The following is a 26,084-nucleotide window of genomic DNA, read 5'->3' as shown; positions in this document are numbered from 1 at the left end:
GCGCGAAATGATGCAACATTTTTATTTCATTCAATCAAAACCGAGTTTCCGATTCAATTTTTTTTTGTTACGTCCCGAATGTTTATTGTATTTTATTTTATTAAAATAGGTTGAAATGAATGTCATTTGAGCTGTGCAGGCCTGATTCCGAGATGAAAGGGCGCATTGTTTTAGGGCAACTCTGAAGAGAACATTGGGAGGTTTGCAAGGTGATCCTCAAACTGCATGCATGAGCTAACAGAAAAGTATTTCTCAAATCAAGTCTGCTCTGTCACACATAGGAATTGTTTCAATATTAAAAATGTATTACATTCAAGCTAATAAATCTTGATTTACATCTAAACTCCTAAAGTTTTAAAAATTAAAATTTTCTTTTGAGCTGTGTGCTAGCGTCAACGAATTTCTATTTTTTTTTTTAAACTTAAAATCAGTTTTATGTTTGATCATAAACACCGATCTGGCAAACTCTGGCCCATAATGCACCTTTGTTGTAGTGACGTCGCGGGGGCTGAACCAAAACGAGTAAGCGGGTGTGCTGGGCTGTGGCCCCAAGAGGAGGCACAAACAAAACAGAAGGGAGGAAAACAGTTTCAAGCCTAAAATAAGGACACCAAAGCGTGACCTACATGATGAGGTAGAATTCGTCACCCCTGTGTGCTAGGTGGGTCCAATCTTTTCACCGCCTCGCTTGTGTCAGTACTCCAGTCCAGGTTTGCTCCGTATTGCAGCCAGTTTAGCTCGGCTAGGCTAACTAGCGGCGTCGGGCATCTTTCTGCCTTGAGTGGCGCCTTGGAGGCGGCGATAAATAAACCTCCTCATTTGCGTGCTCCTCAAATCAACAACCAACGTCCGACATTTGTGTTTAAACTAGGGTTGAACGATTTTGAAGGAAAACAAGGTATCATTTTGCTACTTGTACAGTTGCGCCTTCAGATGCGAGTGAAATTTGTAAAGTGACCATGCTTGTAACTCAAAACCTCATCATTGAAGTGAACGGAAATACCATTCATCCATGCCCACTTGCAAGCTTGGTATGTTGTGCTCCAACCACGTTTAAATGCAATTAGGAGATGTTGGCAAATATGGAGGGGGCGTAAACACAATTATCCTCTTTGTAAACTTCTTTCTGCCTGATGTATTAACCGGGCTGTTTCCTCCCCGCTTCAGTGCACTGAACCATGGCTGCTAGGAGTGTCCATGTCCCCCTGCTGCTGCTGATGCTCTCCCTGTGGGCCCCGCAGACATCATCTGAGAGCTCAGGTATTGGTTGGACCATTAGACTTCATGTGGTCAGATCTTGACATTTGCTGATCTTAAAAATGAAAGTGGGGCAACTATGCGAAGGGTGCAAATATCTTTTTGGAACAAGGTCCGTCTGCGTCTCCCCCACCAGAGGGTCAGCTACTGTGCCTGTGCGACGGTTCCAAGTGCCTGCAGGAGCAGTGCCGCGGCACGCGCTGCTTCTCGTCGGTACGCGTGGGCAGCGGCGGCGTGGTGTTTGAGCGCGGCTGCCTGGAGGGTCCCAAGAAGACGCGGTTGCACTGTTCCACGCCGCCCTCCTCCCACCAGGCCATCCACTGCTGCTCGCGCCACCTGTGCAACGCCAACACCACCAGGAGTGCCGTTATGGCCATGCTCCCTTCAGGTAGTCCAAGAAGTCTTTTTCAGAAACAGTTGAAGCCTATCAAATGTTCATTTACCTTCAGCTACTTTCTTTGTCGGCGTAGCTCCGCGGGGCGAGCCGGTTGGCTACGGCGCCGGCACGCTGGCTCTCCTGGCGCTGGGCCCGGTATTGGCCCTGGCGCTGCTGTCGGTGGCGTCGGCGCTGCTCTGCAGGAGGCTCCACCGGGGATACCTTCACAGGCTGCAGGAGTTTGACACTGAGCACGGGGCCGTAGACGGACTCATCACCTCCAACGCGGGGGACGGCACTTTAGCCGTAAGAACAACACCGGGCGGCCACTGACTGGGAAGCTGCGGCTCTGACTAAACGGGTCTGTCTTGGCTTTCAAGGATCTGCTGGACCACTCGTGCACATCGGGAAGCGGGTCGGGCCTTCCTTTCTTGGTTCAGAGGACTGTTGCCAGGCAGATTAGTCTGATGGAGTGTGTAGGTGAGTGTCGGGGAGCTAAAATAGTCATTTGAATTGGAACATCTAAAAAAATATATTGACATTTATGGTTAGCATAACATTGGGGGGGGGCAATACAATTAATTAATTTTGTAAAATGATTTTTCCGCCTATTAATACTGGCTCATGCGTCCGTTCTAGGCAAGGGCCGTTACGGCGAGGTGTGGCGAGGCCAGTGGCAAGGCGAGAACGTGGCTGTCAAGATTTTCTCCTCCAGGGACGAAAGGTCCTGGTTCCGAGAGACCGAGATTTACAACACTGTGCTCCTGAGACACGAAAACATCCTGGGTAGGCATCAAGTCGTTACCAATGAGTCAGGGCGTGGTTTCAAGGTTTTCTTTCACCACCGCAGGCTTCATAGCGTCCGACATGACGTCGCGCAACTCCAGCACGCAACTGTGGCTGATCACGCACTACCACGAGAACGGCTCCCTGTACGACTATCTTCAGCGCGTGGCGGTGGAGACGCGCGAAGGCCTGGCCATGGCGGCGTCGGTGGCCAGCGGCCTGGTACACTTGCACACCGAGATCTTCGGCGCTGAAGGCAAGCCGGCCATCGCTCACCGTGACCTGAAAAGCAAGAACATCCTGGTGACCAAGGAGCTACGCTGCTGCATCGCAGATTTGGGTGAGCTATCCGCGGAGAAATAGCCCAGTAGCGTTCTGATCCGGTATGATAAGTCGGCCCTCCTATGTTTCAGGTCTGGCGGTGACACACTCGCAGGCCGACAACCTGCTGGACGCGGGCAACAACCCCAAAGTGGGCACCAAGCGCTACATGGCTCCCGAGGTCTTGGACGAGAGCTTACACACAAAGTGCTTTGACGCCTTCAAGCGGGTGGACGTCTGGGCCTTCGGGCTGGTGCTGTGGGAGATCGCCAGACGCTCGTACAGCAACGGTGAAAGATTTTTTTTCTTTTCTCCCTTCAGAGCTTGACGATTAACCTCCAGTGGTTCTCCTTCCCCCGCAGGTATCGTGGAAGAATACAAGCCTCCGTTCTACGATCAGGTGCCGAGCGACCCGAGCTTCGAGGACATGAGGAAGGTGGTGTGTGTGGAGCAGCAGAGGCCCTTCATTCCCAATCGCTGGTTCTCCGACCCGGTACGTACTTTAGAGAGAAGGCTTGGCGATATACACACCGGACTTGAAATGTTCTTCTTGGTAGACGCTGTCGGCTTTGGTGAAGCTGATGAAGGAATGCTGGTACCAGAACCCGTCGGCCAGGCTGACAGCGCTGCGCATCAAGAAGACCCTGGATAAGATTCACAGCTGCCTGGACAAGGTAAAAGACTCGTGAGAGACGGACGGGCGAGCTGGAACGGTTTTCCTTTTTAATCCCGTGGCGGCCTTCTGCGGACTTTTGCTACCGAGCCACACGGAGGACCGTGGACTTCTTAATCGAACTGATGTCGTCTTTTCCGATCCATGGCTTCAATGGGCGAGAGACAAATCGACAAGCGGTTAGCGAGATGCTAAACGCTACCACAAAGACTACTATGGTATTATTCAAAAAGGCAAGCATCACTGAAACGACTTTATTATGTCAGTCAAATACACGAGTACATAGGGGGAAATGAAATTAATCCGTGATTTACTGTTTGCAATTGTCTTGGATAAAAATAAAAAAAAAACTTGTAGCACTGTTATCTTTGGCAATAAAACACCTAATTCCGAACAGGCTCCGCCCACTGTGTCACATTTGTCATTATGCAAGGAGGCACTCAAACACTACAAAAGCCAGGTGTGCATCGCTGCTAGAGAGCCACGCCTGACCACGTGCTGCGCGAAGCCAGCATTTCTCAATTGTTCCCATTTTGTTTTTTCCTACGTGACCTGGCTTACTGCAAAGACACTTCAGAACCGACTCCGACTTCAGACAATAACACAATCAGTGAGTACAAGCTTCCAGTGTCCAAATATTGGTGCAGTGGTTTGGGGAATAAGAGTTGAGCTTTCTCACCCTTTTGCACGTTCACACCAGAACGCTGATTCTCAACTGCGTTAAGCCGATGATATTTCTTTAACATTATTTCACCGTACTTAATTTTCTTACTTAACATACTCTACGATGAACGGTAATGAAACTTGCTAGCAACATCTATCAGTGAAGACAACTTGTAATTTTAGTATTGACACTGTCTTGGCGGGCCAAATATAATTACACTGTTGGCCACATTTGGCCCACGGGCCAGAGTTTGACACCACTGGTCTAAATCTCGTAAAAATAAAGATAAAGAAAAAAAAACATGGTGCCCCTAGTGGCGGTTGGTTATACTGCTGGCAGTAGATCTCCGCCAACCTTAATTATTTAACTAATGGATCAATAGTTAATTAATTACCCCATATTCGCTACATCATCCGTTACAAAAGGAGACTGACACTGTTCGAAAGCAATTCATTTCACGGCATACGTCAAAATCTGCATTTATTAACTCTGCACATTTTTTGCATTGGAACTCGATAGAAACGTGAAATGTTCCGGGACGCATGAAATGGAGCTTTTCACCATATTTCGGGCTCCAGGTGACTTCATTCACAATCCAACATTTGACCCATTTCGCCTTTTTCCACCACTACGTTAACTAGTAGCAATGCATGATGGTGAAAAGGTCCATTCATGTTTTTCTTTTCTTCTTACATACTATGTTTCGAGCGCAGTTCTAACGTTAGTACATAGCAAAGCGTTATTTTCATGCCATCTATTGAGATAAATGATATCTCCAAAAAAATACCGAATGGGTAAAGATGACCTGCTGCTAAATGTGTAGTCACGTGTGTGTGTGTGTGTGTGTGTGTGTGTGTGTGTGTGTGTGTGTGTGTGTGTCAAATTCCAGAGGCGTGCGATGCGCGCATTATTTCTCAGGGCTTTTTTTCTTTCAACTTGAGTTTGTCTTTCCAGCGAGTGGTATTCAGATCATGTTGGGCGCCACGCTGTAGAGCGCCACGTCGCCCGTCACCCGCAGCAAGTTGACGTCTTCCAGGCCGCCCACGCGGTGCTCGTACTCCAGCAGGTGGTTTCCGTCCACGGCCACCTTGAACACGTCCTCGTCCACCAGGATCTTCAGCTGCGCGGAGAAACACACGTCAGCGGATTTGGAAAAAGTCCGAAGTTTCACATTTTACGCTTACCTCAAAGCGCTGGCCTTGAACAAAAGGGAAAACTCCGTCCCTTTCCTCCGGCCCCCAACAGCCTCCGATGCTGGAGTTTCTGACGATGGTCTGCTCGTGGAAGCGAGGGTTGAAGTGAAAGACCACGTCGGAACCCTTCATGAAGTCCACGTGGAATCTGTAACCCAGGGGTAAAAAAAATCATTTTCTAAATGGAAACCTCTCTGGCTAAAAACATCAAGCGGAATGAGAAGACACCTGCTCGCTCCCGGGACCGGCTCGCCGACGATGGTGATGACGAGACGCGGCATCAGTCCGGCGTGGAGCGGGAGATCGTACGGCACCATCTGCAAAAAGCAAAATATCAGGTTTGTATTTGAAGCCGACCGCAACGTGACTGCTCCGTAGCTTCTTCTTGGGAAGCAACTTTGCTGCAACAAGAAAACTTTGTAGGTGAATAACAGACAATATGTTAATCCGGGAAAAAAAAAATTTCACCAATGTCACTCTGTACAAACCACCGAGTCGTTAGAAAAAAGAGCAAAAGTAAATCACACCTTTTATTTGTAGAGACTTACAAAAGTGTTTCTGCCAGTGATTCAAACATTTTGTTAATGCAGCAAAAAAATATCAAATGTAATAAATGTGTCCATCATAGTATTTAATGAATATATTATAACACCGCTGCTCAGTCTTTCCCCCTACACCGTGTTCTACTCAAACCACATGTCGATTCTGGAAGTGATGTCCTTTGTCCCTTTCATTTATATGGCGGATAAAATCTGGGCTGAAAGACAAGAAGACATTTTCAAAAATAACCTTTGTTTCACATAATGGACTTGTTGATGAAGCTTCTTGCCCCCAGCAGAGCCCTCGTCAAGAAATTCCAGCAGCCACAACCCAGATGATTTGCCCTTACAAAACCGCCTTTAACCAGACCACTCGGTGAAAAAACATCAAACCAGAAAAAAGTCAAAGTTTGTCCCCACAAAGGCTTCACTGCACACCACCGCAAGCCAGCAAGCAAACGGACTGGACACGGTTCTTCGTACTCACCAGCATGCCTCCTGGAGCAGCAGGGTTGTTGTAAGGGCCCATGGGGCCGGGACCTGGACCGAAGGGGCCAGTTGCCGGCGGGAAACCTCCGCCTCCGTGGCCCCAAGAGCCAGTGGGAATTGGGGGAAAGCCTCCACCGGGGGGGAACGCAGGGAAACCCCCTGGGCCGGCGGAAGGGGGGAAACCGCCAGGGCCGGCGGAAGGGGGGAAACCGCCAGGGCCGGCGGAAGGGGGGAAACCGCCCGGACCCCCTGGGCCGTACATGCCGTTACCCCCTGCTGGGTAGTTACCCGGGAGAGGCATGTTGGGATAAGACCCGGGAGGAGCGCCGGGACCGGAGGGGAAAGGTCCAGCTGGGTATGGAACGGGCCCACCGGGTAATTGACCGGGTGCTCCTTCAGGTGGGTAGTGCCCCGGGAACTGGCCGGGTGCCCCGGGGCTGGCGGGGTACTGCCCCGGAGCCCCTGGCGCCGGAGGGTATTGTCCAGGCATGCCGGGACCCGATGGGAATCCACCTGGCGCCGAAGGGGGCCCCGGGTAGTGGCCCGGTGCCCCGGGGCCAGAGGGGAAGGGGAACTGGCCCGGCGCGCCGGGGCCGGTGCCGCCGGGGAAACCGGAGGGGGCCGAGGGCTGGGTGGGAGCTCCAGGGGCTGACGAGGGCCATCCGGGGTTGGAAGGAGGCGGAGGGTTGTTTGCCGGTGCCAACGGATTGGTGTTGCCTTGTTGTTTGGCCTGGCTTGGGGTACTGTCTCCCAAAGCATCTGTTAGCTACCGTGGGAGGGGAAACAAGTGCCATCATATAAAAAGAACTGTGACACAAACGTGCATTCAGGAAAACTTACCGAGAAATCCGACATGACCTAAAAGAAAGACAAAAATGAATGAGTATTTTTGGGGCGGGTACAAAGCAGTCCAGCAGGAGGGAGTGTCACACACGCACAGGCAAATCTGAGTAATGGCACACTAAATATTTCCATTCTGAGCAAATGAGTAACAAAGTCCACAAAAGTGGAGGCCCGAGTGGACTGAAACGACGTTAGGCTAAGCAAATCAAGCGCTGTCATCGCGTGCATGCTAAAGGCTATTTACTTAATTGGCCAAACGAGCTAAGTTGCTACACTGTGTTGACAGGGCGAGTGCGCTAAATGTAGCTGCAAAACTGCTAGCGAGCGAAGGCTAACTGTAGTTTGTCAACTCCACTTGCAGTAAAAGAAGACATTAGGAGGGAATATAACGGTATTGTCAATAAGAACCTCGCCGTGTGGTGGAGTCTTCAGCGGTGAAAGTGGGTCGCTTGTTGTCCAGGAGTGTAGGCCAGTTAGCCAGCCAATTTCGCCTCCTTTAGCTAACTACAAGCTACCGCAGCTGCCTGGCTGACACAACTCTTCAAACAGGAAGTTCGGGCACGCCCATTTGGTGACGTCACTATATGCGAAACCAAAACAAAATCTTCATTTTATTATGTTTACATTAGGACAACAAAGGTATTATTGAATGTAAAAATAGAATACCTTTTAAATGATACTGGTTTCACGATGAGCGAATGAAGTTGAATTTTATTCAGTGTAATTTATGTGAAATCAGATAATATCATAATAATCCCCACAGTTTGTCAGCGGATTTTTACATTGTTAATACTAAAAAATGTAAGACTAGATTTTTCTAGACAACGATGAGCGACAATGTTGAAATTTAGAAGGAGGATCTCTTGTTCCGGATTGGCCAGAGTCGTCACAAGCTGCTGTGAAGTTTCTAAAAAACCAAAAACAGTGAACGCGTCCCTGACATTCCGAGCAGCAGTCTTCCGCGTCTTCGAGCTTGGAACTCCGAAAACAACAATGGTGAGTGTGTCGTTTATGTCAGGGACGGAGTTGACATCACATTCACTTGTGCGTTTTCGTTTGCTGTTGTTGACGAACATAAAGTGTTGAAGGTACGGTTGCGCGAGGAAAATTACGACCTTTGGCTGGCTATCGTTAGCTTGGTAGCCTTAGCATGAGTGCCACCCGCTAATGTCAAGCGCAAAATCAAAATTTCAACCGGCTTCCGGATATGGGTGTTAAAATAAAAGCTGACCTGCTCTGACCAGTTTGGATTTTATGTACGTATTATATTAGCATTGTGTATACAATTCGTGGGATTAATATTAAATTGACAAATTAACACGGATCACAAATGGGTACAGTGTTACAGTAACCGAATAGTGCCCCATTTTAAAAGTTTTCAAGTTGTTTTAATCTCTGATGAAAACAGTTGTCTTATTGTGAAGGAGAACATAGCCAGGTTTTGGTGTCTGGGTGGAAACTTGCTGCTGCGGATGCCAATAATGTGTTTCAACAAGCAAGATGTTCCACCAGATGGCCTTCTTTTCTTGCTCTTCCTGATGTTTTTTTAAAAAATTGTCGCCCTTGGGTGTTTTTGACAACGTGTCTCTACAATAAAAGACAGTTAGCGCTCAAGACACGTCAAATTAGCTTTATGTAAGTTAGCAGTCTTCCTGGTTATAAAGAAATAACCAGACCCGAAAGTAGTGCTGTTGTCGCAAGTGTCATTTGTGGTTCCTCATTCTTTGTCTTCTTATCGAGCTGCACTTCCTGTTTTGTCACTTGCGCTGAAAGTCGGCCAAATCTCCAAGGATCTTCTCAAAGCTCAGAGAAATCCCGCCTGCGGACCATCTGTTGAGGAAGGTGCAATTATAACATGAAGATTTTGAAGGAGCTCATGTCTGTGTGCTGTGAAGTTATATAACGTGACGAGGAGGTGATGCCAATGTGCAGAGCATTAAAATCCTATTGAACCTGCAGGGTATCTTTTTTTGTTGTGGTGGGTTTTGGCTGTGGGGAAGATGGGGTTATTTGATGGTCTTTTGTTCCTCAGAGTGAGTCACTGACTGTGTGCGATGTGGATGAAGATCTGATCGAGAAGTTGAAGAAGTTCCGTCTGCGCAAGGAGACCAACAACGCGGCCATCGTCAGTAAGTATGGATTTCATCTTTGGAGCCTGAAGTTTTCCTTGAGATTCTGTGCACAATCCGTTTCATCAGTCCAAAATCCTTGACGGTTTCCTCAAAGTGGGTCACCCGCCGCCTTTAAGCCATAAGCCAGTGCTCTTATTTACACATGCTGGGGAGATTGGTCTACGTTCCCCACTGGGTTGGGCCAAATGAAGGACCATGCGTTTAGTCCATTTGGAATCCACTCGTGTGACGTTCTAAACAAGGCCACCCGCTGTGACCTCTTTATCACGTCGTATCGTCTTTGCTTAATCCAGTAATCTTGATTTGTTCATTCACCTAACGGTTTGATCCCCTCCAGTGAAGATCAATAGAGAGAAGCAGCTGGTGGTCTTGGATGAAGAACACGAGGTACGTTGAATCGTTGACTCGATGGCGAGCGTTGGCTCATCTGTTTTGTTCCAGGATATTTCTCCCGACGACCTGAAAGAAGAGCTCCCGGAGAGGCAGCCTCGATTCGTGGCGTACAGTTACAAATACCAACACGACGACGGCCGCGTCTCCTACCCCCTTTGCTTCATCTTTGTGAGCCCCGTGGGTACGTACGCAAAGTGCCCGGTGCTTCACGGCGGACGTGCGAGTTCCTTGCTCAGCAGAATGTTCTGTGTTTGGGTCAGGTTGCAATCCGGAGCAGCAGATGATGTACGCGGGCAGTAAAACCAGGCTGGTGCAAACCGCGCAAATGACCAAGGTTTGTGAACGGGCGAGTATCGCTACTCAGTATCGGTACTTTCCTTTTTTCAAGAATTGTAAAGTTCTGCACATTCCGAGTCTGAATTTCAAACGTTGCCACTGCAGGTGTTTGAAATCCGAAACACAGAGGACCTGACGGAGGAATGGCTCCGGGAGAAACTGAGCTTCTTCCGCTAAGGAATCTGGGCAGGTTCACCTGCGCTGTTCTCTCTGCCAGCCACCTCCTGATTTGAATCCTGTTTACGACTTACTGTCTTGTTCTAGACTTCTCACTGGTTAAAATGTTTGGGGGGGGGGGGGGGGACGCTTGAGGCAGGGACTGTTATTGCGGAGTATACATGCGCTAACCATCCGGGTCTTGTCCCGTCCTCCCGTTTTGTGCTTTCTGTGCGTCTGTGTCGAATGAAAGTTCTCATAGTGGACCAAGACTCATCCTCACTTCCCAAGTGTTTTGGGAGGGTTTCCACCGGTTCCAAAAGTATTAGTTTCACTCCTTTTGTCTTACCTTTGCAAGTACTGTTTATCTTTTTATTATTAGTTTTTTTGCAGTTTCTGTTTGGGAGATCAAACATCCTGCCTCAACATGTGAAATTCAGATAGTGATGAGATAGTTTTAGTATGCAATCAAGATGGCCGACAAGTTGTTTACCATCCCATCCACAGTCTTATAATCCAAGCAGGAAAGGAATCTGGAGTGAAAAGTGACGTTTACAATTGCGAAGAATTAAAAATCTTGTGCTTCTTCGATCGGATTTGAACAAATGAGCCGTTTTAGTTTATTAGCTAATAGTTGCACCATATTTTGTGGTATGTCCACTTTTTTTTAGGCGGAATGCAGGGTTACGTGTACACGTGTTGGCTCCTATGACATCATCATCTGGTGCTCTCATCTCAAAACATTCCAAACTGGACAATTGACACACTTTGCAAAAATCTTGAAGGCTGAGTGTCCTTATTCCGATTTATTATTATTATTTTTTGCGAGTCGTGTTGGTGAATTTTGTGGAGATAATGAATGCTACATGTTCTTCGAACGACACCAATCTGGAATGTTTCATGAGGAATTTTTTTTAAAATATTGTTGCTGGATTACAATTCTCTGAATGTGCTGAATTCCTGTTTCAGGCTCCACTTCCCTTAACGTCATCTTGGATTTGTACGGATGGCAAAAACTAGTTGATTTGAAAACACCATTATGCCAACTTTGTATGAATTTTTTATTTTTTTAATCAGTGGATTATTTCACCCACGGTTTTTCCGTGTATTGGATGTGCCAGTGGCGTTAAACTTTGTGCCAGTAACCTTTTTTGATTTTTCACGTTCATATATTTGTTATTGTATTGGATCATTGGTAGATCTTTTCAAATCACATTTGCTTTCATTAATAGTCCAAAAGTGAACCTGTGAGTAATAAAGCTTTGATGGGCAGGATAAAATCAATCAATCAATCAATCATGAGTTATCATTTTGGTCAAATGACAGTTTTTCAAAACGATGTGTCACCTGTAACATTTAAAAGCCGTATGCAACGAAATTTCGTTTTGTACACACCTAGTGTTGACAAAATGACAATAAAGTTCTGTCTAAGTCTCTAAGTCTAAGTCTAAATATAAGACTCAAAAGTCAACCACAGGTTAACTGCTTTGATTCAATTGTGATTTTCTTTTTTCAATTTGATGCAGCTGTATTCTATTTGATATATTTACTTACACTCCTTTTTTAAAGAAAAGCCTGAGTGAGCGTTGGTGATACGGTGATTGCTTCCCTTCTTGTCGTTGTAATGATAATATAGTGCCGTAGTAGTCGTCCTGCTGTTTTTTTCCTTCCTGAATGACAAAATGAAATTTTATCAAACAGTGAAACTTGAGATACAGTTCTGTATTTGTATTTTTCCTTACTGTACTTTATTATGAGAATGCATCTATAATCTCCTGTTGTCCAAATAAAGATGTTGCTAATGTTAAGCTTGTTTTCCCTGGAGTCACTTCTTCTTTGTACTGAATGTTGTAAATATGCGTATTTTAAGAGGATTAACCACTTCGGCACTCAAGTTCCTATTCACTCTTGTTAACATGTAAAAAAATCTTAGGAAAACAACAACAAAATCGACCAGCAAGAAATGAATGGGTTCCCAGGATGTCGTGCCTGCAGTGATCTTAAATCTCCACAAGACGGCGGTAAGTGAACTGGAGGGGACGTGACAAGGCTCCATAAGCGACTGGAGAAGAAGAAACAACCAGGATCAGAACCGTTGGAACTGTCTGGGGCTGGGTTAGCTCCGTTCCGTTGCGAGGGCTTCCTGCTACCCGCATCATCCACTGACCAGGATTAGACGACACGAATCGGAGCGGAGGGACACCATGGCGTTCACGTTCGCGGCCTTTTGCTACATGCTCGCGTTATTGCTCACGGCGGCGCTCATCTTCTTCGCCATCTGGCACGTAAGTGTAAATTGCACACATGTTGTTTATGGCGTTGAGTTGTGTTGCGGTTTAGCAGAAAAAGGAACCCCAGGCCATGTTGGACGGCCCACTTGGACTGATTACGCTTCTGACGTAACTCAACATTAACATGTGTGGAATTATTACGTCCGCACTGACGTGATTCTTCGAGAATGCCGTTGACGGCTCAAATCAACGCGATATGTCGCTTCATTCTTGGTGCGATAACACACACGTTTACGTTATTTAACTTTAGAATAAGACAAGTTTGTTGGTTTCGGGTTTTTACAAAATCAATGTTGTCGCTGTCGAATGTGAAACTAGTTGTTTAGCGTCTTTTCCCGAGCTAACAAGCTAGCAGGTTGCGCTAGCGCTGGACGAGAGTCGCGTGTTGTGGTAATCTCGCGAGAAGACATGATCCATTCACCACAGCCCCAATTTGTTCGATTAAAGATTACAATGGGATTTTTTTATTCAACATTCCTGTGAAATCATCACTGCTGAGCTATTTTTAGAACAGAACATATTTTTATCCACTGAGAAATCTGCACATTTTATGACAGCTTGTGGTCAATTTTCTTCCTGCAGATAATTGCATTCGACGAGCTCAAGACGGACTACAAAAATCCCATCGACCAGTGTAACACTTTAAATCCCGTAAGTGATCTTCCCACCTCCATCCCGCCGCCCTTTCTCTTCTTACGAGCGCATGCCGCAACGCTCGGATTGGATTAACAGAAACTTTTTCAATCATTTTTCTGCACTGTCTTGCTAAATGAATAACCTGGCTTAGCCATGCCTTCTTCCCTCTGTCCAAACTCTAACGCTATTTTTTTTTTTGTCCTTCCTCCCCTTTCCTAATCCGCTTTCTTTTTACACATTGCCCCCTTAACACGCCCCCCAAAAAAGACAGTTGAAAAGGTCAAAAAGATTAAACGAGTCAAACTTGCCCTGAAGGTTTGTACCAGTTTTGAAAACTGCCCGTTCATTGTGCACGAAGCATTAGTGTTTGCAAATGTCTTTTCAGTTAGCTAACCTCAACGTTAGGGTTCCTTTCGACTTTGGACAATACCTCGAGTCCACCTTTTCGTCTTGCTGTCTTTTTGTCTAGAAATAAACATGTGTTGACACGCTGTAAGAGTGGCGTTAATCTAAGTGATGCAAAGTCAAGCTGTTAACTGAAAAGACTTGCAAAGGCTCTGAACCTGCATGATGTTCTGATTATGACTATTTCTACGATGACCTCCCCTTTTGTTTTTGCACACCGATACAGTGACTGAAAGTTGAGGTCAGGTGATCAGGTCCGTCAGTCTGCTCTCCAAACTTTTACACCAAGCACCACCAAATAGACATATTTGAGTACCAGTAGAATATAAAATAAGTGTACCTCATCATTTTATTTTTTTATATGTAGATCCATTATTGATTGACAGTGTTTCACTAGTGGGGGGAGCAAAAATGTCATTTTTTGAGGGGGGTTGAGGTGGTTCTTGGATTGCATTTAGCAGCACAGTGCAGGGTTTTCAACTCATGTGAAAGCCCACCATCCCATTCTAAGTCCCCCCCCCCTCCACTTTTGCACCATGCACGCACCTCAAATTTGATTCTCAGCATTTACTGTGAATTACTTGATGCGGCGTTATCTCCAAGCATGATGCTTTTGTGTCATTGTGGTTAGGATGACGTGCTCCAATGGCGGCTTGGTGTATGACTTTTTCTTGTTGTGCTTTTTGTCTCCTCGGGGCTTTCCAGCTGGTGCTCCCGGAGTATCTCATCCACTTCTTCTTCTGCGTCATGTTCTTCTGCGCCACCGAGTGGCTCACGCTCGTCCTCAACCTGCCGCTGCTGGCCTACCACGTCTGGAGGTGCGTGTGTGCCATCAAGACAATTTGAATTGCACGTGTGCTCAAGCGTTGAGGGTTTTTCTTTTTTTGCAGGTACATGAGCAGACCCGTGATGAGCTGTCCGGGACTGTACGACCCGACGACCATCATGAACGCCGACATCCTGGCTTTCTGTCAGAAGGAAGGCTGGTGCAAGCTGGCCTTCTACCTCCTCTCCTTCTTCTACTATCTCTACGGGTACGCCTCGAATTATTGAAAGAGCCGTGAAGTTGTTGCCACCAGACTTCTTGCGAATGTTGTTGTGCTCGTGTCTTGTCCAGCATGATCTACGTTTTGGTGAGCTCGTAAGACGGGAAAGCACGGATGATGACTGCGAAATGGGTCGGGACGCTCTTGGATCTCGGAGCTGTGTGAACACACATGCACGCACATACCACTGGCACACATTCAAGGGAGCGGCCAGAGATGACCACAAATCAGCAACACCAGGCGCCAACCTTGACTCTCTCGGGGCCAACATTCTACGGACAAACCCGAAAAGGACAATTTTGTTCTTTTTCATCCCCTTCTTCCCCCCCCCCCCCTCCTCCTTTTTAGGTTTCGTGGCGGCCGATGGTAGCTTGTCGACACAACCTAAGAGTGCTTACAAATTAGATATTTTTCCCATCTGTGTTTTGACAGCTAGATTTTGAATTTGGGCGTGGTGTCGCCATGGCAACCGGACACTCGACGTGTTGAAAGTGTACATTTGCCCAATTTGAAAGGTAGACTTAACAGTTGGCACTAGCTTGAAACCTCCTCGACCAACTGCGAATGAGCTCTACTCTTTGTGGTTTATTGTACTTATTTCCCCTCTTCCGAGTTTATTTTTGTGTCATTTTTCTTTTGGACGTCTCCGGCACTCCTCGCTATGAGCCAGTCTTGATGCTTTAGATGCTAGCGGCAGCGTCAGACAGGTTTTTATTGTCATGTGTTCATTGTGTCCAGAAACAGGGTGAAATCTATCATGTCGCATCACCTAAATGTCACTTTTAAGATCAGTTAAGTTTATATAATGAAAATAAAACCATCCCACTCTGTTTTAGTTTGTTGTTTCCCTTTATCATAGCATACTTCTAATAATTCGAAAGAGTTTAGAAATTCTTCCCTTTATACATTCTTTTTGTATTGAAGTGCACCAAATGACGTCACCTAGGAGGAAATCGATCATCGAGAAACTGAGCGCTCCGTGTGAACTTCTTGGCTCTCCCGGTAGGCGGCGTAGTTTTCCCGGAATTCGTGGAGGAAGTTGTATTGCTGGCAAAGAAGAAGGGGAATATAAAAGCCTGAAAGAGTGTGAGCGCAAATTAAAATTCCTGAAACTGGAGAGCTGCACTACTTTGAGGGTCTGTATGGCTCCCCGTCCTCGGTGCGCCCGCAAGATGTCGATGGCTTCGTCGGGCGTCATGGTTACGGAGAGCTGGATGAGCAGGCAGACGGCGACTGGAAAAGAAGTCCGTGATAGCAATCGCGGAAAATAAAGGGCTCAAAATGAAATGAAATTTTTTTTCTACTTAATGCAGAGCGTCCCAGGCCTCCATAGCAGCTGCAAAAAACAAACAAACTTATAACCTCCATTTCTACGACTACTTGGGCGATTGTAATTCCTCACTGGATGAGGGTCCTGCGGTTGGCCTCTAGGCTGCGCTGCAGCTCGTCCAGGATGTGTCCACACTGCTCCAGCTGGGGCGCCTCCCCATCAGGGAAGGGCATGTGGTGCACGCTCAGACCCTTCTGTTGGTAGACCTCCAGAAGCGAGGGCACGCGGTACTTGGACAGCTCGCCTCGTGTGCAAAGCACAAACACGTCCTGCACGCCTTGGTTGTGAAGCTCCTCTGCACTCAAGCACACCGACAAGGGAGGGTAAGTGTTTGTATTGGGGAGTCGCCAAGAAGGACATTTCTCTTTTAGATGCCCTATGACAGCAGTGTGGCCTCACCGACGTCTTTGTGCACACTCCTGCGTATATCCTTGTATCTGCAACCTGAACACACACACGCGTATCATTTTGTTGCACCAACATGAAGGAACAAGTTGCCACTTTCTACCTGGAAGGGAACATATGCCCACAAACTGATTGGAGCCCACTTCAGACAAAGGGACCCTGAAACGCAAAATAAATGTTTATACTATCAGACACGGGAAAACAAAGAATTAGACACTTGTTAAGGAGGTGCAGTGCAAAGAAGTTTGAAGGCTGACCAGGAAATGTCCAAAGGAGGCGCTCCTTCCTCGCCGGCATTGTCTTCTTCAGACGAAGAGTCAAACTGATCGCTTCTCATATTTTTGTTAAAAAAATCACCAAGAGGATTTTCAGGACACAATCTCACTCAGGAGCTTCGTCGGAGACGTGTGCAGAAAAGACACTATTGATCGAAGCAAATACGAAAAAAGACATACGCCACGGTTATATGATGTCATATATTGAGAACATATTCGGAAAATATGTAGTAATTGTATCTTAATTTTCCTCACCGTCCAAGCACGCACTCGAAATATTTTGACAGCAACGTCGCCGTCAGCTGTTTCCGGGAATTTGAAAAAAAAATGGATCAAGGCAGTAGCCAATCAGAAAAGGTATAGCCGCGCCCTTTTTATGACGCAGTAGGTTTGCTTGATTTTCTTACCACGTTAAACTAGACGGGCGGGACACAGACGTGTGGACCAATGGCGGGCGGGGAATAAACAATATATTGAGTGTTTCTAACATTGACAGTCAAAGTTTTAAAGTATTGTTTGGCACACCGGTTTATTTGACCTTCAATTTATTTAAGTTTTCATGCGGGGGCTTTATTTGTTAGTTTTCAGTAATATCACAAACTTACAAAACAGACGCTTACTTTCACTTTTTATTTGAGAATGTCCTGTGTGCGTGCGTGTGCCCGCGCTGTGCGTGCGTAGGTCCGCGTGCGTGCGCGCCCGCGTGAGATTTGCACAGTCATGGCGCTGGAATCTCTCCCCGCCTTATTTTGACAACTACTCCTGTGTCGGACCTTTTCTTCCTCTTCAATGGAAGGCGCCTCTACTCCCACGGGACACTTTTAAATCTTTTCTCTTTATCTGTGTTGTAAACACACTCGGGAAAACCCTGAAAAGACATTTACGTCCTCTTCAATACGAGACTTTTGGGACTTTTTCGTCGTCGGTAGTGGCGAGCAGATATTCGAAGGGAGGTTGATTGAGGTCAGTGAACTATTTTTGACACATTTTAAAAGTACTTTAAATAGTTAATATAAGCTCGAGTGACACCACGACTGTGGTTGCCTTTTTTTGTATGCCCTACAAAATGGATTGTTGATCTGTGACGTCACACGGGGGGGGGGGGGGGGGGGGGGCTGCTGACACCAATCATGTACTTTAGTGTGAGCGTGTGTGGCGATATTGATTACTATTATTAAGTGTCATAAAACACATTATACACATTTCACTCTGGGTGACTAGTTCGCAAAAAGGTCCTACAAGCATCATGATTAATGATTGTTTAACAAGCTCTAAAATGAACACCCTGAAATAGATTTTTACGCCACCTAAAAAACCAGTGTAAATTAGTCTCCTCGATGCTCTAATATATGTAAAAAACAAAAACAACAACAACAAAAAAGTGGTGCATACTTTATCACAGAAGTGTGGACCTGCCGATGTACAGTAAGCGGTTTTAAATTGGGTTTCTTCGAATGTACTGCAAAGACGTTTGAACGTATTGGTAAAACAGATTAAATGCTAAAAATGGCATATTTTCCCAAAATGCAACCCGAGTATTGTGCACTGCAGCTGTTTCACAGGTGGACAGGGCAAAGCTCACCAACAGTGATAATAAAGTAAGCTGTTTTTTATATTTAAAAAAAAAAAAAAAATGCTGCTAATATTGAGTGTTGTTTTCTGCATCATCGTTAGTGAAGAAATTCAACTCTGATAAATGTATTCTTGACTTTAAGTATTGTGTAACGATTTCATAATTGTACAAAACAATCTTGGTGTTATTTCCAACTTGCCTTTTAATTACAGTGCAACAATGACATGGCAGAAAAGATTGTTACGTAATATCGCAACAGACCTATGCTCATCTTGTCATTGCAGTTCTTTTTTTTTTTTGTACCTTGTGGACAAAGTTCAAGCAAATCACTTGTGTGCACGTTGTGGAAAGAGGTCTGTCAATGATTAACCCTCTTATCAAACAGCAGTAGTTCATGTACAACCTTCATATTAACTGCAAAGATGATTGGCTGATAGCCCAACTGTACTTCTGAGTATAATCAGGTCAATCCCGTTGTGAAACTGAAATTGTAACGTTATAGATAATGAAACGCTTCGCACATTTCTACGTGTTGTTCATTAACAGTGGCAGATCAAGATCAATTATTGCAAACGTTTTTTCACCATTATGTGACTTGTAACCTATACAACTATATTGAAAAAAATATAGATATAGAAATGTCATTTTCTCCAAAACCTGGACTCAATCTGTCATTTATTTTGTGGCTGGACAAGCAATGATTACTATGGCTTACTTGACTACTGCAGTTTTACTACTGAATTCCTGTAGACTATTTTCCCTCTGTGTCAGCATGGAGAAGTCGGGCAACAAGCCCCAAGTGCCCGCCCCCCCCCTACTATGGAGGTCATATGATGGCGTGTTAAAGAGGCCGAGGGAACTGCAGGCTGAATACATTTGATTGTGCAACGCATGCCCTAGCAAATCTTTTTGCAGAAGCTGGCGGTTCCAATCACGAGTTTGAAGAATTAAACACGTGGATTTTTTTCCCACTACCTATGTGATGGTAAAGGCACGTGACTGATGGCTAGAAAGGTTAAGTAAGTGACACATTGGGAAGGCAGCGCAAATAATGAATTTTTTTGAAAAAATATATTTCGGGCCCAAAAATCAGCCATACCTACCCCAAAAAAACGTGACTCACAGAAGTTTATTATTATTTTTTTTATTTTTTTTATTTTGACAGTCACATAAGTAGTAATAACCGGATCATGTTTCATAAACGCTGTCTCATTGATTCTCGATTGCAGGATCACCACGGCAAAAAGAAGATTCCAAATCAGGAAAGCGTCTCGTGAGTGGCCACTAATCAACTACCGATGCATCTGATTGGATCCGATGGTGGACGACCTGTCGATTGACCGCTGGGTCAGGATTTCCCACTGTCAGCCATGTTGGAGCGATAAAATGGAGTCGCACATGGTATCAATGGATTTCAACTCTGGCGTTGATGGGAGGCAACTTTTGGACATCAGTGAATTGAAGACACAAAGACATATGGGCTAAATTCAGTCAACTGCAATCCCGCCATGCATTGCTCGTTGAGGAAGAAGCCGCCGACGCGCGGCTCGGACTTCTCCGCCATCGCCGTGCCCTCTATGCACGGCTCGGGCTATCTGGACTACACGGTGGAGAGTCACGCCTCCAAGTCACTGAAGATCATGGACGAGTTCAGGAGGCAGGAGATGCTGTGCGACTTGGTGCTGCGCGTCACCAACAAGGACAAGACCATTGACTTTAAGGTCAGGACTACGGCGAGCAAAAAAAAATGACAAAATGCAATATTTCGTTATGATTTTCCCGCATCAGGTGCACAAGCTGGTGCTGGCCGCCTGCAGCCCGTACTTCCGGGCCATGTTCACCAGCAGCTTCAAAGAGTGCCAAGCCTCCGAGGTCACCCTGCGCGATGTCTGCCCCCAAGTGCTGGGGAGGCTCATTGACTTTGCATACACCTCGCATATCATCGTGGGCGAGAAGTGCGTACTGCACGTACTCTTGGCCGCCATGAGGTAAGTCCTTCAAAAGTGGAGGCGGTCGCGGCCTCGCCGCCGGTTTCAACCTTTCATTTCTCGTGTCAGGTTCCAGATGGAGGACGTGGCGAAGGCGTGCTGCGACTTTCTCGTCAAGCATCTGGAATCGTCCAACGTCATCGGGATCACTCGCTTCGCCGAGGAGCTGGGATGCGCCGACTTGTACCAGCGCGGCCGCGAGTACATCAACACGCACTTCAGTGAGGTGACGCAAAATGACACGACATCCCGATACCTTGTCTTGCGGCTTTTAATTGATTCCGGGATTTATTCTCTCGTTGGTATTTATAGCCGGTCACACCCACGCCGCCTTACTCATACTCTTCATAATTGCACAGGTGAGGCTGGATGACGTCAGAAAAATATTCAAAGCTCGAAATGCTCACCTCAAGGCGAAAGCTTCCGGCGTATAAGCGGGCACTAGATATGAATTACGTTGTTTCACTTTACAACTGAAGCTGCTGATTAAATCGACTGTCCGATTAATCGTTGGGATCTCGCAATGCGCATTGTCATCTTGAGTCATCTTGGAATGAATTGATGAAATCAAGCCCTTTGTTTATTTCTCAATTGTTATTCAAGACAAATCTTCCTTTTTGGGCTCCAGGTGACGAAAGAAGATGAATTCTTCAATCTGTCTCACTGCCAGCTGCTGGAACTCATAAGTCAGGACAGCATCAAGGTGCTCTGTGAGTCCGAGGTACGTGTTGACTCATAAACGCCACCCCGAGGTCCTCCAAATTTGGGATGTGTATGGAAAACAATACACAAAGACGCTATTATGTAAGGTCACGTAGAATGGATTTCCATGGCAGGTGTACAAAGCGTGTACGGACTGGGTGCGGTGGGACATGGAGAATCGAGCCCAGTATCTCCACGCGCTCCTCAACGCTGTCCACATCTACGCCCTTCCGCCAAAGTTCCTCAAAAACCAACTTCTGTCCTGCCCCATTCTCAGCAAGGTACTTCAACTTGAGCCTTTGCTTCGAGTCGTATTTCCTTTTTCCGCACTTTTCTTTTTCTTTTTTTCTTTTGTACTCCAGGCCAACGCTTGCAAAGACTTCCTGTCGAAAATCTTCCAGGAAATGACATTGAGGATGGTTCCTCCGGCACCCATACGTGGAACGCAACTCATCTATGTGGCCGGCGGGTATTTATCTATGTTGCATTTTTTCGGCGTTGCTACACAGTGTGCGCCTCCAAAAATGCTGCCCACTTTTTTCGGTTGTTCTTTTCCAAACTGTCTTCTTGTCGTCTTTTTGGAGATACCGGCAGCATTCCCTGGCCACCATGGAGGCGTTCGACCCCGTCCGCAAAGTTTGGCTCAAACTGGCCGACATGGCGGCTCCCAGCAGCGGCTTGGGCGCGTGCACCCTCTTCGGCTTGCTCTACACGGTACGGCGCCGCTCGCTCGGACCCAGCGGGGCGTCATGCCGCCGAGATCACAGTGTCTTTTGGGCCTTCAGGTGGGCGGCAGGAATCTGTCGCTGGAAAGCATGACCGAGTCCAGCGCGTTGTGCTGCTACAACCCCATGACCAACCAGTGGAGCCAACGCGCGGCGCTCAACATGCCGCGCAACCGGGTGGGGGTGGGCGTGGTGGATGGCTGCATCTACGCCGTGGGGGGCTCGCAGGGCGGCACGCTGCACAACACTGTGGAGCGGTGAGTGACAGCACGGGTCAGGCAAACCCTTTTAATCAAATGGAAAATAGAATAGATCTTTATTGTCATTGTCACACATGTACAACGAAATTTAAAAATAATAATCCAACTTTTACAGGTGGGACCCGGAGACCAATCGTTGGTCCTACGTGTCCCCAATGCCGGTGGCCCGCCTGGGGGCCGGAGTGGCGCCCTACGGAGGAGCGCTCTACGTGGTGGGCGGCCTGGTCGGGCAGAGCCGATCCAACGCAGTTGAGAAATACCAGCCGGACAGCAACAGCTGGCAGCAGCTAGCGCCCATGAGCATCGCGCGCAGCGGACTTGGTGAGCTAGCTTCGCCACAGCTCGAGTCGAGTGGGAGGAAAAGTGGAGTGTTGTGACCCGTGACGTGACACCAGTTGTCGTCCATAGAATTGTTCAGTGTTGATGTTTGGATCATGTCAAACAAAATGAAACAGCGCCGATTTTTTGGGGCAGGCCTGGTGTGCGTCAACGCTCACCTGTACGCCATTGGCGGCTACGACGGTCGCAACCAGCTGGCCGTGGTAGAGCGCTACAACATTTCCCGAAACACGTGGGAGCCCCGGGCGTCCATGCAGTGCTGCCGGAGCACGCACGGCGTGGTCGTGCACCAGGGGCGCATCTTTGTGCTCGGTCAGTTCACGCTCAAATCTTACGGGTACCTTGTGCTTGTTTCCAACTGTGCCTTTGTCGTCGTCGTCCAGGAGGATTCAACCAGCACGACTTCGTGTCCAGCGTGGAGTGCTACTGCCCGGAGAACAACGAGTGGACGTACGTGAGCGACATGACGCTGGGGCGGAGCGGCATGGGCGTGGCCGTCACCATGGAGCCGTGTCCCGCCAGCCTGCCCCCGGAGCAGGACGATGATGACGGCGACGAACACTGACGTTTTTGCAAGTGGACGCTAATGTGGATTGCTGCAGGTGGACTTTATTTTTTTTACCAAGGTGCTACAACAACAACTACAGTGGTGTTTTGAGACACAACTTTACTTTTCTTAAATTATCCTCGCCCACTTTAATGGATTGATTCTAGCCTAAAAAAAAAAAAGTGTAAGATCCCCATCAGCTGCATGGTCCGAAGCGCACTCATATCATGAGACTGCACTTGTGATCTATAATTGTATGATTTAATTCTGTTTTCATTCCTCACAGTGAGTTACTGCCAAGATGCTTCCATGTTTACTCCCTAGTCACCTGACTAGATTTTTATTATTTGAAAATAAATAAAATAAATAATACTAAGAATTTTGCTCTTTACCAAATTCCACCACTAGGCGGTGCAAGAGACCCAAGAAAAGCGTATTTTATATGGATGTACGTATGCGTGCATGAACGTGTGCGTGTGCGTGTGTATATATATATATATATATATATATATATATATATATATATATATATATATATATATATATATATATGTGTGTGTGTGTATATATATATATGTATATGTATATATATGTATATATATATATATATGTGTGTGTGTGTGTGTGTATATATGTGTGTGTACATATATATATATATATATGTATATGTATATATATATATATATGTATATGTGTGTAGGGAGTGAGGGTGGTGGGCTTGTGTGTGCGTTCATGCAATGTCACCTTCACGGCGTGCCTCCGTGGCGGTTGGCATCCTTCACAATGAAACAGATTAGCTTTGCAAGGCTGCGATGTTGATGAGGTCATCATGCGCCAATGTCACACACTCGCATGCACAGATAAAGTTAAAGCCCACCCATCCGCCCCCACTACTTTTCGCCACCCTGTCACGCATACTTCCGGGTACAGTGATTCTAATCGCAAATTTGAGCTCACAAATCAAAGGAAAAATTCCAAATGATAGCTCGTGTCTCTATTCCATTTATTTTGAAAGTGAACTTCAATTGTGAGTGGCGTTAAATAGCTTGAAGCTTCTTTTTTGATTCATTGAAAAATGGCAAACTGTTGCTCGTTATGAAGTGAGTTGGAATGACTTTACCTCTGCCATACAGTGATTGTAATCTCAAATTTGTGCTCACAAATCAAAGGAAAAATTCCAAATGATAGCTCGTATCTCGAAAAATCCACTAGTCGGGTCACTCATATCTCAACACACCACTTACAATGGTACAAAAAAAGTATTTAAAACCATGTATTAATATTAAAGGCAAGGTGCTACTGACAACCTAACTGATTGGATGCCCGTGAGCAAAAAGTGATATGGTTATTGTGTTAAAATCGATAATGTTTCTCTTCCTGGTCGGGCGCATAGCACCCCTAAACCTTTGACCCTAGAACCGCCCCTGGCTACAACTACATTTTAGATTCCAGTTTGGTACAGCCTTGTTGCAAAAATGTAATGAATCTATTTCACCCTCAAATTCAACTCTTTATGTCTCACAATGTTGACATTTGAAACATGTTTTGTTTTCTCATTTTTTGAAAATGAAAAGTGCTCAAAAAGGCTGTGAACTTTCAAATGCACTGCGGTTTGCTGAGTGTTTCCCACTCCGTGAGCATGTTGCCTTGCGAATTGCAAAGCAGTTCGGGTTCGTTGTGACTGCGAGACCGGGACAAGGCCGCCGGTCAGACCGACCGGCAGGCCGGCCGGCCGGCCGGCTGCGTGCGTTCTGCACTGCGGCCGGCCGGCCGGCAGCACTCTGCGCTTGTGCGAGCCTCTGCTCTTCCAGCAAAAGCGCGAGCTGGACTGTTTCAAGCTCCCCTTTCGTCGAATTGATTCTACTATGGGTCCACTGGAAAAGCCAAGGGGTGGCCGCCCGTCGAATAATGTACAACCACACTCCCCCCCACGGTTACTCCCACTGAGTGGGAAAATGTTTCTTATTCTACTACCAATTTGTATTCGAAGGGGCGAATTGGCATTGCGTAGGTGTGCGTACAAGAAGGCAGCGAGGCGAGCGCGTCCCCCAGGCTCCCCCTGGTGTGTACTTGTGAATGGTACATTCCACAATTTATTCCAGGGAAAGACTGACAGTTTTTTGGGTCATGAAGCAGCTGTTGAAGTCAGAGGTTCGCCCTCCCTCCGCCAGAATAAGGAATTAGAACGTTTACAATTAGATAACGGCATCGTGGTATATTTGAATTTATATTTACTATTGTCAAATAATGTCTTTTAAAGAGGAACATAAAATCATTTGTATGGGTTAAAAAATAAAATTGTCTGTGTCGGAATGCACAATTCGCACGTCCGCCTTGCAAATAAGTTCTGGGTTCAAATTTTGGGTACTCCGACTCGCCTCAAAAATACCTCTTAGGTTCATAAGACTTGAAATTGTCTATAAATGTGAGTGTGAATGCATGTTTGTCTATATGAGCCCTGCGGTTGGATGGTGATTGTAAAATGTGTGTTTTCATGTTGTGTATTTGTTTTCATTCCAGATTGTATTTGTGTGTGTTTTTTGCGCGTGTGTGACTGGCGTTAATGTGTGTTGTCTTTTTGTATTTGTGTGTTTTTACTGTAGTCTTTTCATGCATTTGTTAAATTGATGTGTTATGTTTTGTGTGGGTGTGTGCATATGTATTCTTTTGAGTTTCAATTACCATGCATGTGTCTTTGTATTTGTGTGTGTCTGTGTTTGTACCTGCATGTGTGTGTGTGTGTGTGTGTGTGTTTGGGAGTGTACGTGTACTCCCCCCATGCAGCCGCTTAATGGAGATCATGTGTGGAGTCAGCACACCAAAACATGCTAACCCCCAACTACACACATGTACACGCACTCACACACACGCACGCACACACACACACACACACACACACACACACACACACACACACACACACACACACACACACACACACACAGGGTGCGCCTCAGTCAGCAAGTTCAGAACAACTCCTGTGGGTCAATCACCAATGTGTGTGCGTGCGTGTGTGCGTGTGTGCGTGTGTGTGTGTGTGTGTGTGTGTGTGTGTGTGTGTTTGTGCAGTAAGGGGAAACATCACAGACCAAAGTTATGTTGTCATGTTCTTGTGTTTAGATTAGTGTGTATACGTGTGTGAGAGAGAATTTGTTTTCAGACGTGTATTAATTGTGTGTGTTTGTGTAAGCGGTTGTATTTCTGTAAGTGTGTTTTCACATGAACGAGTGTGTATGTTTTGGTGCATTTGAGTGTTTTCATCTCGCACGTGTTTGCATGCATGTATGTTTTTGTGTGGTCGCTCACTCACTCACTCACTCACTCACTCACTCACTCACTCACTGAAACTTAATTTTTCTCACCAAGTTCAACTTTGTCAGTGACTTTGGTCGCTCACAAACGGA

The 26,084-nt window shown here is 46.3% G+C and overlaps 6 protein-coding genes across 15 annotated transcripts; 4 read left to right on the top strand and 2 right to left on the bottom strand.

The window, feature by feature from the left end:
* The first annotated feature begins 501 nt into the window (after positions 1-501).
* On the top strand, positions 502-3,811 carry acvr1l (activin A receptor, type 1 like). Of its 4 annotated transcripts, none has more exons than XM_037241287.1 (10): positions 502-661; positions 1,168-1,260; positions 1,394-1,645; positions 1,728-1,939; positions 2,014-2,113; positions 2,273-2,419; positions 2,484-2,759; positions 2,833-3,030; positions 3,103-3,233; positions 3,298-3,811. In XM_037241287.1, the coding sequence occupies exons 2-10, from the start codon at positions 1,179-1,181 to the stop codon at positions 3,427-3,429; spliced, it is 1,530 nt and encodes a 509-aa protein (XP_037097182.1). In that variant the 5' UTR covers positions 502-661; positions 1,168-1,178; the 3' UTR covers positions 3,430-3,811. The 4 variants fall into 4 exon arrangements, with proteins under 4 accessions (XP_037097182.1, XP_037097180.1, XP_037097181.1 ...); XM_037241285.1 differs by having other exon boundaries at positions 1,370-1,645; XM_037241286.1 differs by having other exon boundaries at positions 512-661; positions 1,147-1,260.
* Positions 3,812-4,530: 719 nt separating this feature from the next.
* Positions 4,531-7,707, bottom strand: lgals3a (lectin, galactoside binding soluble 3a). 3 transcript variants are annotated; one of them, XM_037241330.1, is made up of 7 exons: positions 7,550-7,707; positions 7,139-7,156; positions 6,297-7,064; positions 5,499-5,587; positions 5,262-5,418; positions 4,932-5,197; positions 4,531-4,888 (listed from the first exon to the last, which is right to left on the bottom strand). In XM_037241330.1, the coding sequence occupies exons 2-6, from the start codon at positions 7,151-7,153 to the stop codon at positions 5,042-5,044; spliced, it is 1,185 nt and encodes a 394-aa protein (XP_037097225.1). In that variant the 5' UTR covers positions 7,154-7,156; positions 7,550-7,707; the 3' UTR covers positions 4,531-4,888; positions 4,932-5,041. The 3 variants fall into 3 exon arrangements, with proteins under 3 accessions (XP_037097225.1, XP_037097224.1, XP_037097226.1); XM_037241329.1 differs by having other exon boundaries at positions 4,531-4,898; positions 4,941-5,197; XM_037241331.1 differs by having other exon boundaries at positions 4,531-4,898; positions 4,945-5,197.
* Positions 7,708-7,963: 256 nt separating this feature from the next.
* gmfb (glia maturation factor, beta) lies at positions 7,964-11,438 on the top strand. The gene is made up of 6 exons (XM_037241419.1): positions 7,964-8,137; positions 9,174-9,270; positions 9,611-9,660; positions 9,715-9,847; positions 9,927-10,000; positions 10,108-11,438. The coding sequence occupies exons 1-6, from the start codon at positions 7,979-7,981 to the stop codon at positions 10,177-10,179; spliced, it is 585 nt and encodes a 194-aa protein (XP_037097314.1). The 5' UTR covers positions 7,964-7,978; the 3' UTR covers positions 10,180-11,438.
* Positions 11,439-12,219: 781 nt separating this feature from the next.
* cnih1 (cornichon family AMPA receptor auxiliary protein 1) lies at positions 12,220-15,366 on the top strand. 2 transcript variants are annotated; one of them, XM_037241427.1, is made up of 6 exons: positions 12,220-12,443; positions 13,032-13,100; positions 13,353-13,400; positions 14,196-14,308; positions 14,381-14,524; positions 14,608-15,366. In XM_037241427.1, the coding sequence occupies exons 1-6, from the start codon at positions 12,363-12,365 to the stop codon at positions 14,633-14,635; spliced, it is 483 nt and encodes a 160-aa protein (XP_037097322.1). In that variant the 5' UTR covers positions 12,220-12,362; the 3' UTR covers positions 14,636-15,366. The 2 variants fall into 2 exon arrangements, with proteins under 2 accessions (XP_037097322.1, XP_037097323.1); XM_037241428.1 differs by lacking the exon at positions 13,353-13,400 and having other exon boundaries at positions 12,222-12,443.
* cdkn3 (cyclin-dependent kinase inhibitor 3) lies at positions 15,367-16,891 on the bottom strand. 2 transcript variants are annotated; one of them, XM_037241408.1, is made up of 8 exons: positions 16,802-16,891; positions 16,529-16,692; positions 16,375-16,430; positions 16,266-16,310; positions 15,939-16,161; positions 15,841-15,872; positions 15,666-15,769; positions 15,367-15,583 (listed from the first exon to the last, which is right to left on the bottom strand). In XM_037241408.1, the coding sequence occupies exons 2-8, from the start codon at positions 16,606-16,608 to the stop codon at positions 15,494-15,496; spliced, it is 630 nt and encodes a 209-aa protein (XP_037097303.1). In that variant the 5' UTR covers positions 16,609-16,692; positions 16,802-16,891; the 3' UTR covers positions 15,367-15,493. The 2 variants fall into 2 exon arrangements, with proteins under 2 accessions (XP_037097303.1, XP_037097304.1); XM_037241409.1 differs by having other exon boundaries at positions 16,529-16,868.
* Positions 16,892-17,236: 345 nt separating this feature from the next.
* On the top strand, positions 17,237-22,862 carry keap1a (kelch-like ECH-associated protein 1a). Of its 3 annotated transcripts, XM_037241238.1 has the most exons (13): positions 17,237-17,509; positions 19,035-19,138; positions 19,349-19,840; positions 19,908-20,107; positions 20,177-20,333; positions 20,736-20,828; positions 20,944-21,090; positions 21,172-21,278; positions 21,394-21,523; positions 21,595-21,791; positions 21,910-22,143; positions 22,183-22,445; positions 22,517-22,862. In XM_037241238.1, the coding sequence occupies exons 3-13, from the start codon at positions 19,628-19,630 to the stop codon at positions 22,696-22,698; spliced, it is 1,923 nt and encodes a 640-aa protein (XP_037097133.1). In that variant the 5' UTR covers positions 17,237-17,509; positions 19,035-19,138; positions 19,349-19,627; the 3' UTR covers positions 22,699-22,862. The 3 variants fall into 3 exon arrangements, with proteins under 3 accessions (XP_037097133.1, XP_037097132.1, XP_037097134.1); XM_037241237.1 differs by lacking the exon at positions 19,035-19,138; XM_037241239.1 differs by lacking the exon at positions 19,035-19,138 and having other exon boundaries at positions 17,240-17,509; positions 21,910-22,115; positions 22,269-22,445.
* The last annotated feature ends 3,222 nt before the right edge of the window (positions 22,863-26,084 follow it).

Source organism: Syngnathus acus, chromosome 22 (assembly GCF_901709675.1).
Source record: "Syngnathus acus chromosome 22, fSynAcu1.2, whole genome shotgun sequence".
NCBI classification, from domain to species: Eukaryota; Metazoa; Chordata; class Actinopteri; order Syngnathiformes; family Syngnathidae; genus Syngnathus; species Syngnathus acus.
The sequence above is the reverse complement of the archived record's forward strand: the minus strand, read 5'-3'. Positions and strand labels throughout refer to the sequence as shown.

Bases quoted from the DNA above. Each gene is read 5' to 3' on its own strand.
- acvr1l (XM_037241285.1), top strand. From the start codon at position 1,179: ATGGCTGCTAGGAGTGTCCATGTCCCCCTGCTGCTGCTGATGCTCTCC. The intron at 2,760-2,832 runs GTGAGCTATCCG...CCTATGTTTCAG, and splicing joins CTGCTGCATCGCAGATTTGG to GTCTGGCGGTGACACACTCG. The intron at 3,234-3,297 runs GTACGTACTTTA...TCTTCTTGGTAG, and splicing joins ATCGCTGGTTCTCCGACCCG to ACGCTGTCGGCTTTGGTGAA.
- lgals3a (XM_037241330.1), bottom strand. The intron at 5,419-5,498 runs GTGTCTTCTCAT...CCTGGGTTACAG, and splicing joins CCGGTCCCGGGAGCGAGCAG to ATTCCACGTGGACTTCATGA. The intron at 5,198-5,261 runs GTAAGCGTAAAA...TTCTCCGCGCAG, and splicing joins TTCAAGGCCAGCGCTTTGAG to CTGAAGATCCTGGTGGACGA.
- gmfb (XM_037241419.1), top strand. From the start codon at position 7,979: ATGTTGAAATTTAGAAGGAGGATCTCTTGTTCCGGATTGGCCAGAGTC. The intron at 9,271-9,610 runs GTAAGTATGGAT...GATCCCCTCCAG, and splicing joins CAACAACGCGGCCATCGTCA to TGAAGATCAATAGAGAGAAG. The intron at 9,848-9,926 runs GTACGTACGCAA...TGTTTGGGTCAG, and splicing joins CATCTTTGTGAGCCCCGTGG to GTTGCAATCCGGAGCAGCAG.
- cnih1 (XM_037241427.1), top strand. From the start codon at position 12,363: ATGGCGTTCACGTTCGCGGCCTTTTGCTACATGCTCGCGTTATTGCTC. The intron at 13,401-14,195 runs GTTTGTACCAGT...GGGGCTTTCCAG, and splicing joins GAGTCAAACTTGCCCTGAAG to CTGGTGCTCCCGGAGTATCT. The intron at 14,525-14,607 runs GTACGCCTCGAA...TGTCTTGTCCAG, and splicing joins TTCTTCTACTATCTCTACGG to CATGATCTACGTTTTGGTGA.
- cdkn3 (XM_037241408.1), bottom strand. From the start codon at position 16,608: ATGAGAAGCGATCAGTTTGACTCTTCGTCTGAAGAAGACAATGCCGGC. The intron at 16,431-16,528 runs GTCAGCCTTCAA...TTTGCGTTTCAG, and splicing joins CCTCCTTTGGACATTTCCTG to GGTCCCTTTGTCTGAAGTGG. The intron at 15,770-15,840 runs GTAGAAAAAAAA...CTTCTTTTCCAG, and splicing joins CCTGGGACGCTCTGCATTAA to TCGCCGTCTGCCTGCTCATC.
- keap1a (XM_037241237.1), top strand. From the start codon at position 19,628: ATGCATTGCTCGTTGAGGAAGAAGCCGCCGACGCGCGGCTCGGACTTC. The intron at 20,829-20,943 runs GTACGTGTTGAC...TTTCCATGGCAG, and splicing joins AGGTGCTCTGTGAGTCCGAG to GTGTACAAAGCGTGTACGGA. The intron at 21,792-21,909 runs GTGAGTGACAGC...CAACTTTTACAG, and splicing joins CTGCACAACACTGTGGAGCG to GTGGGACCCGGAGACCAATC.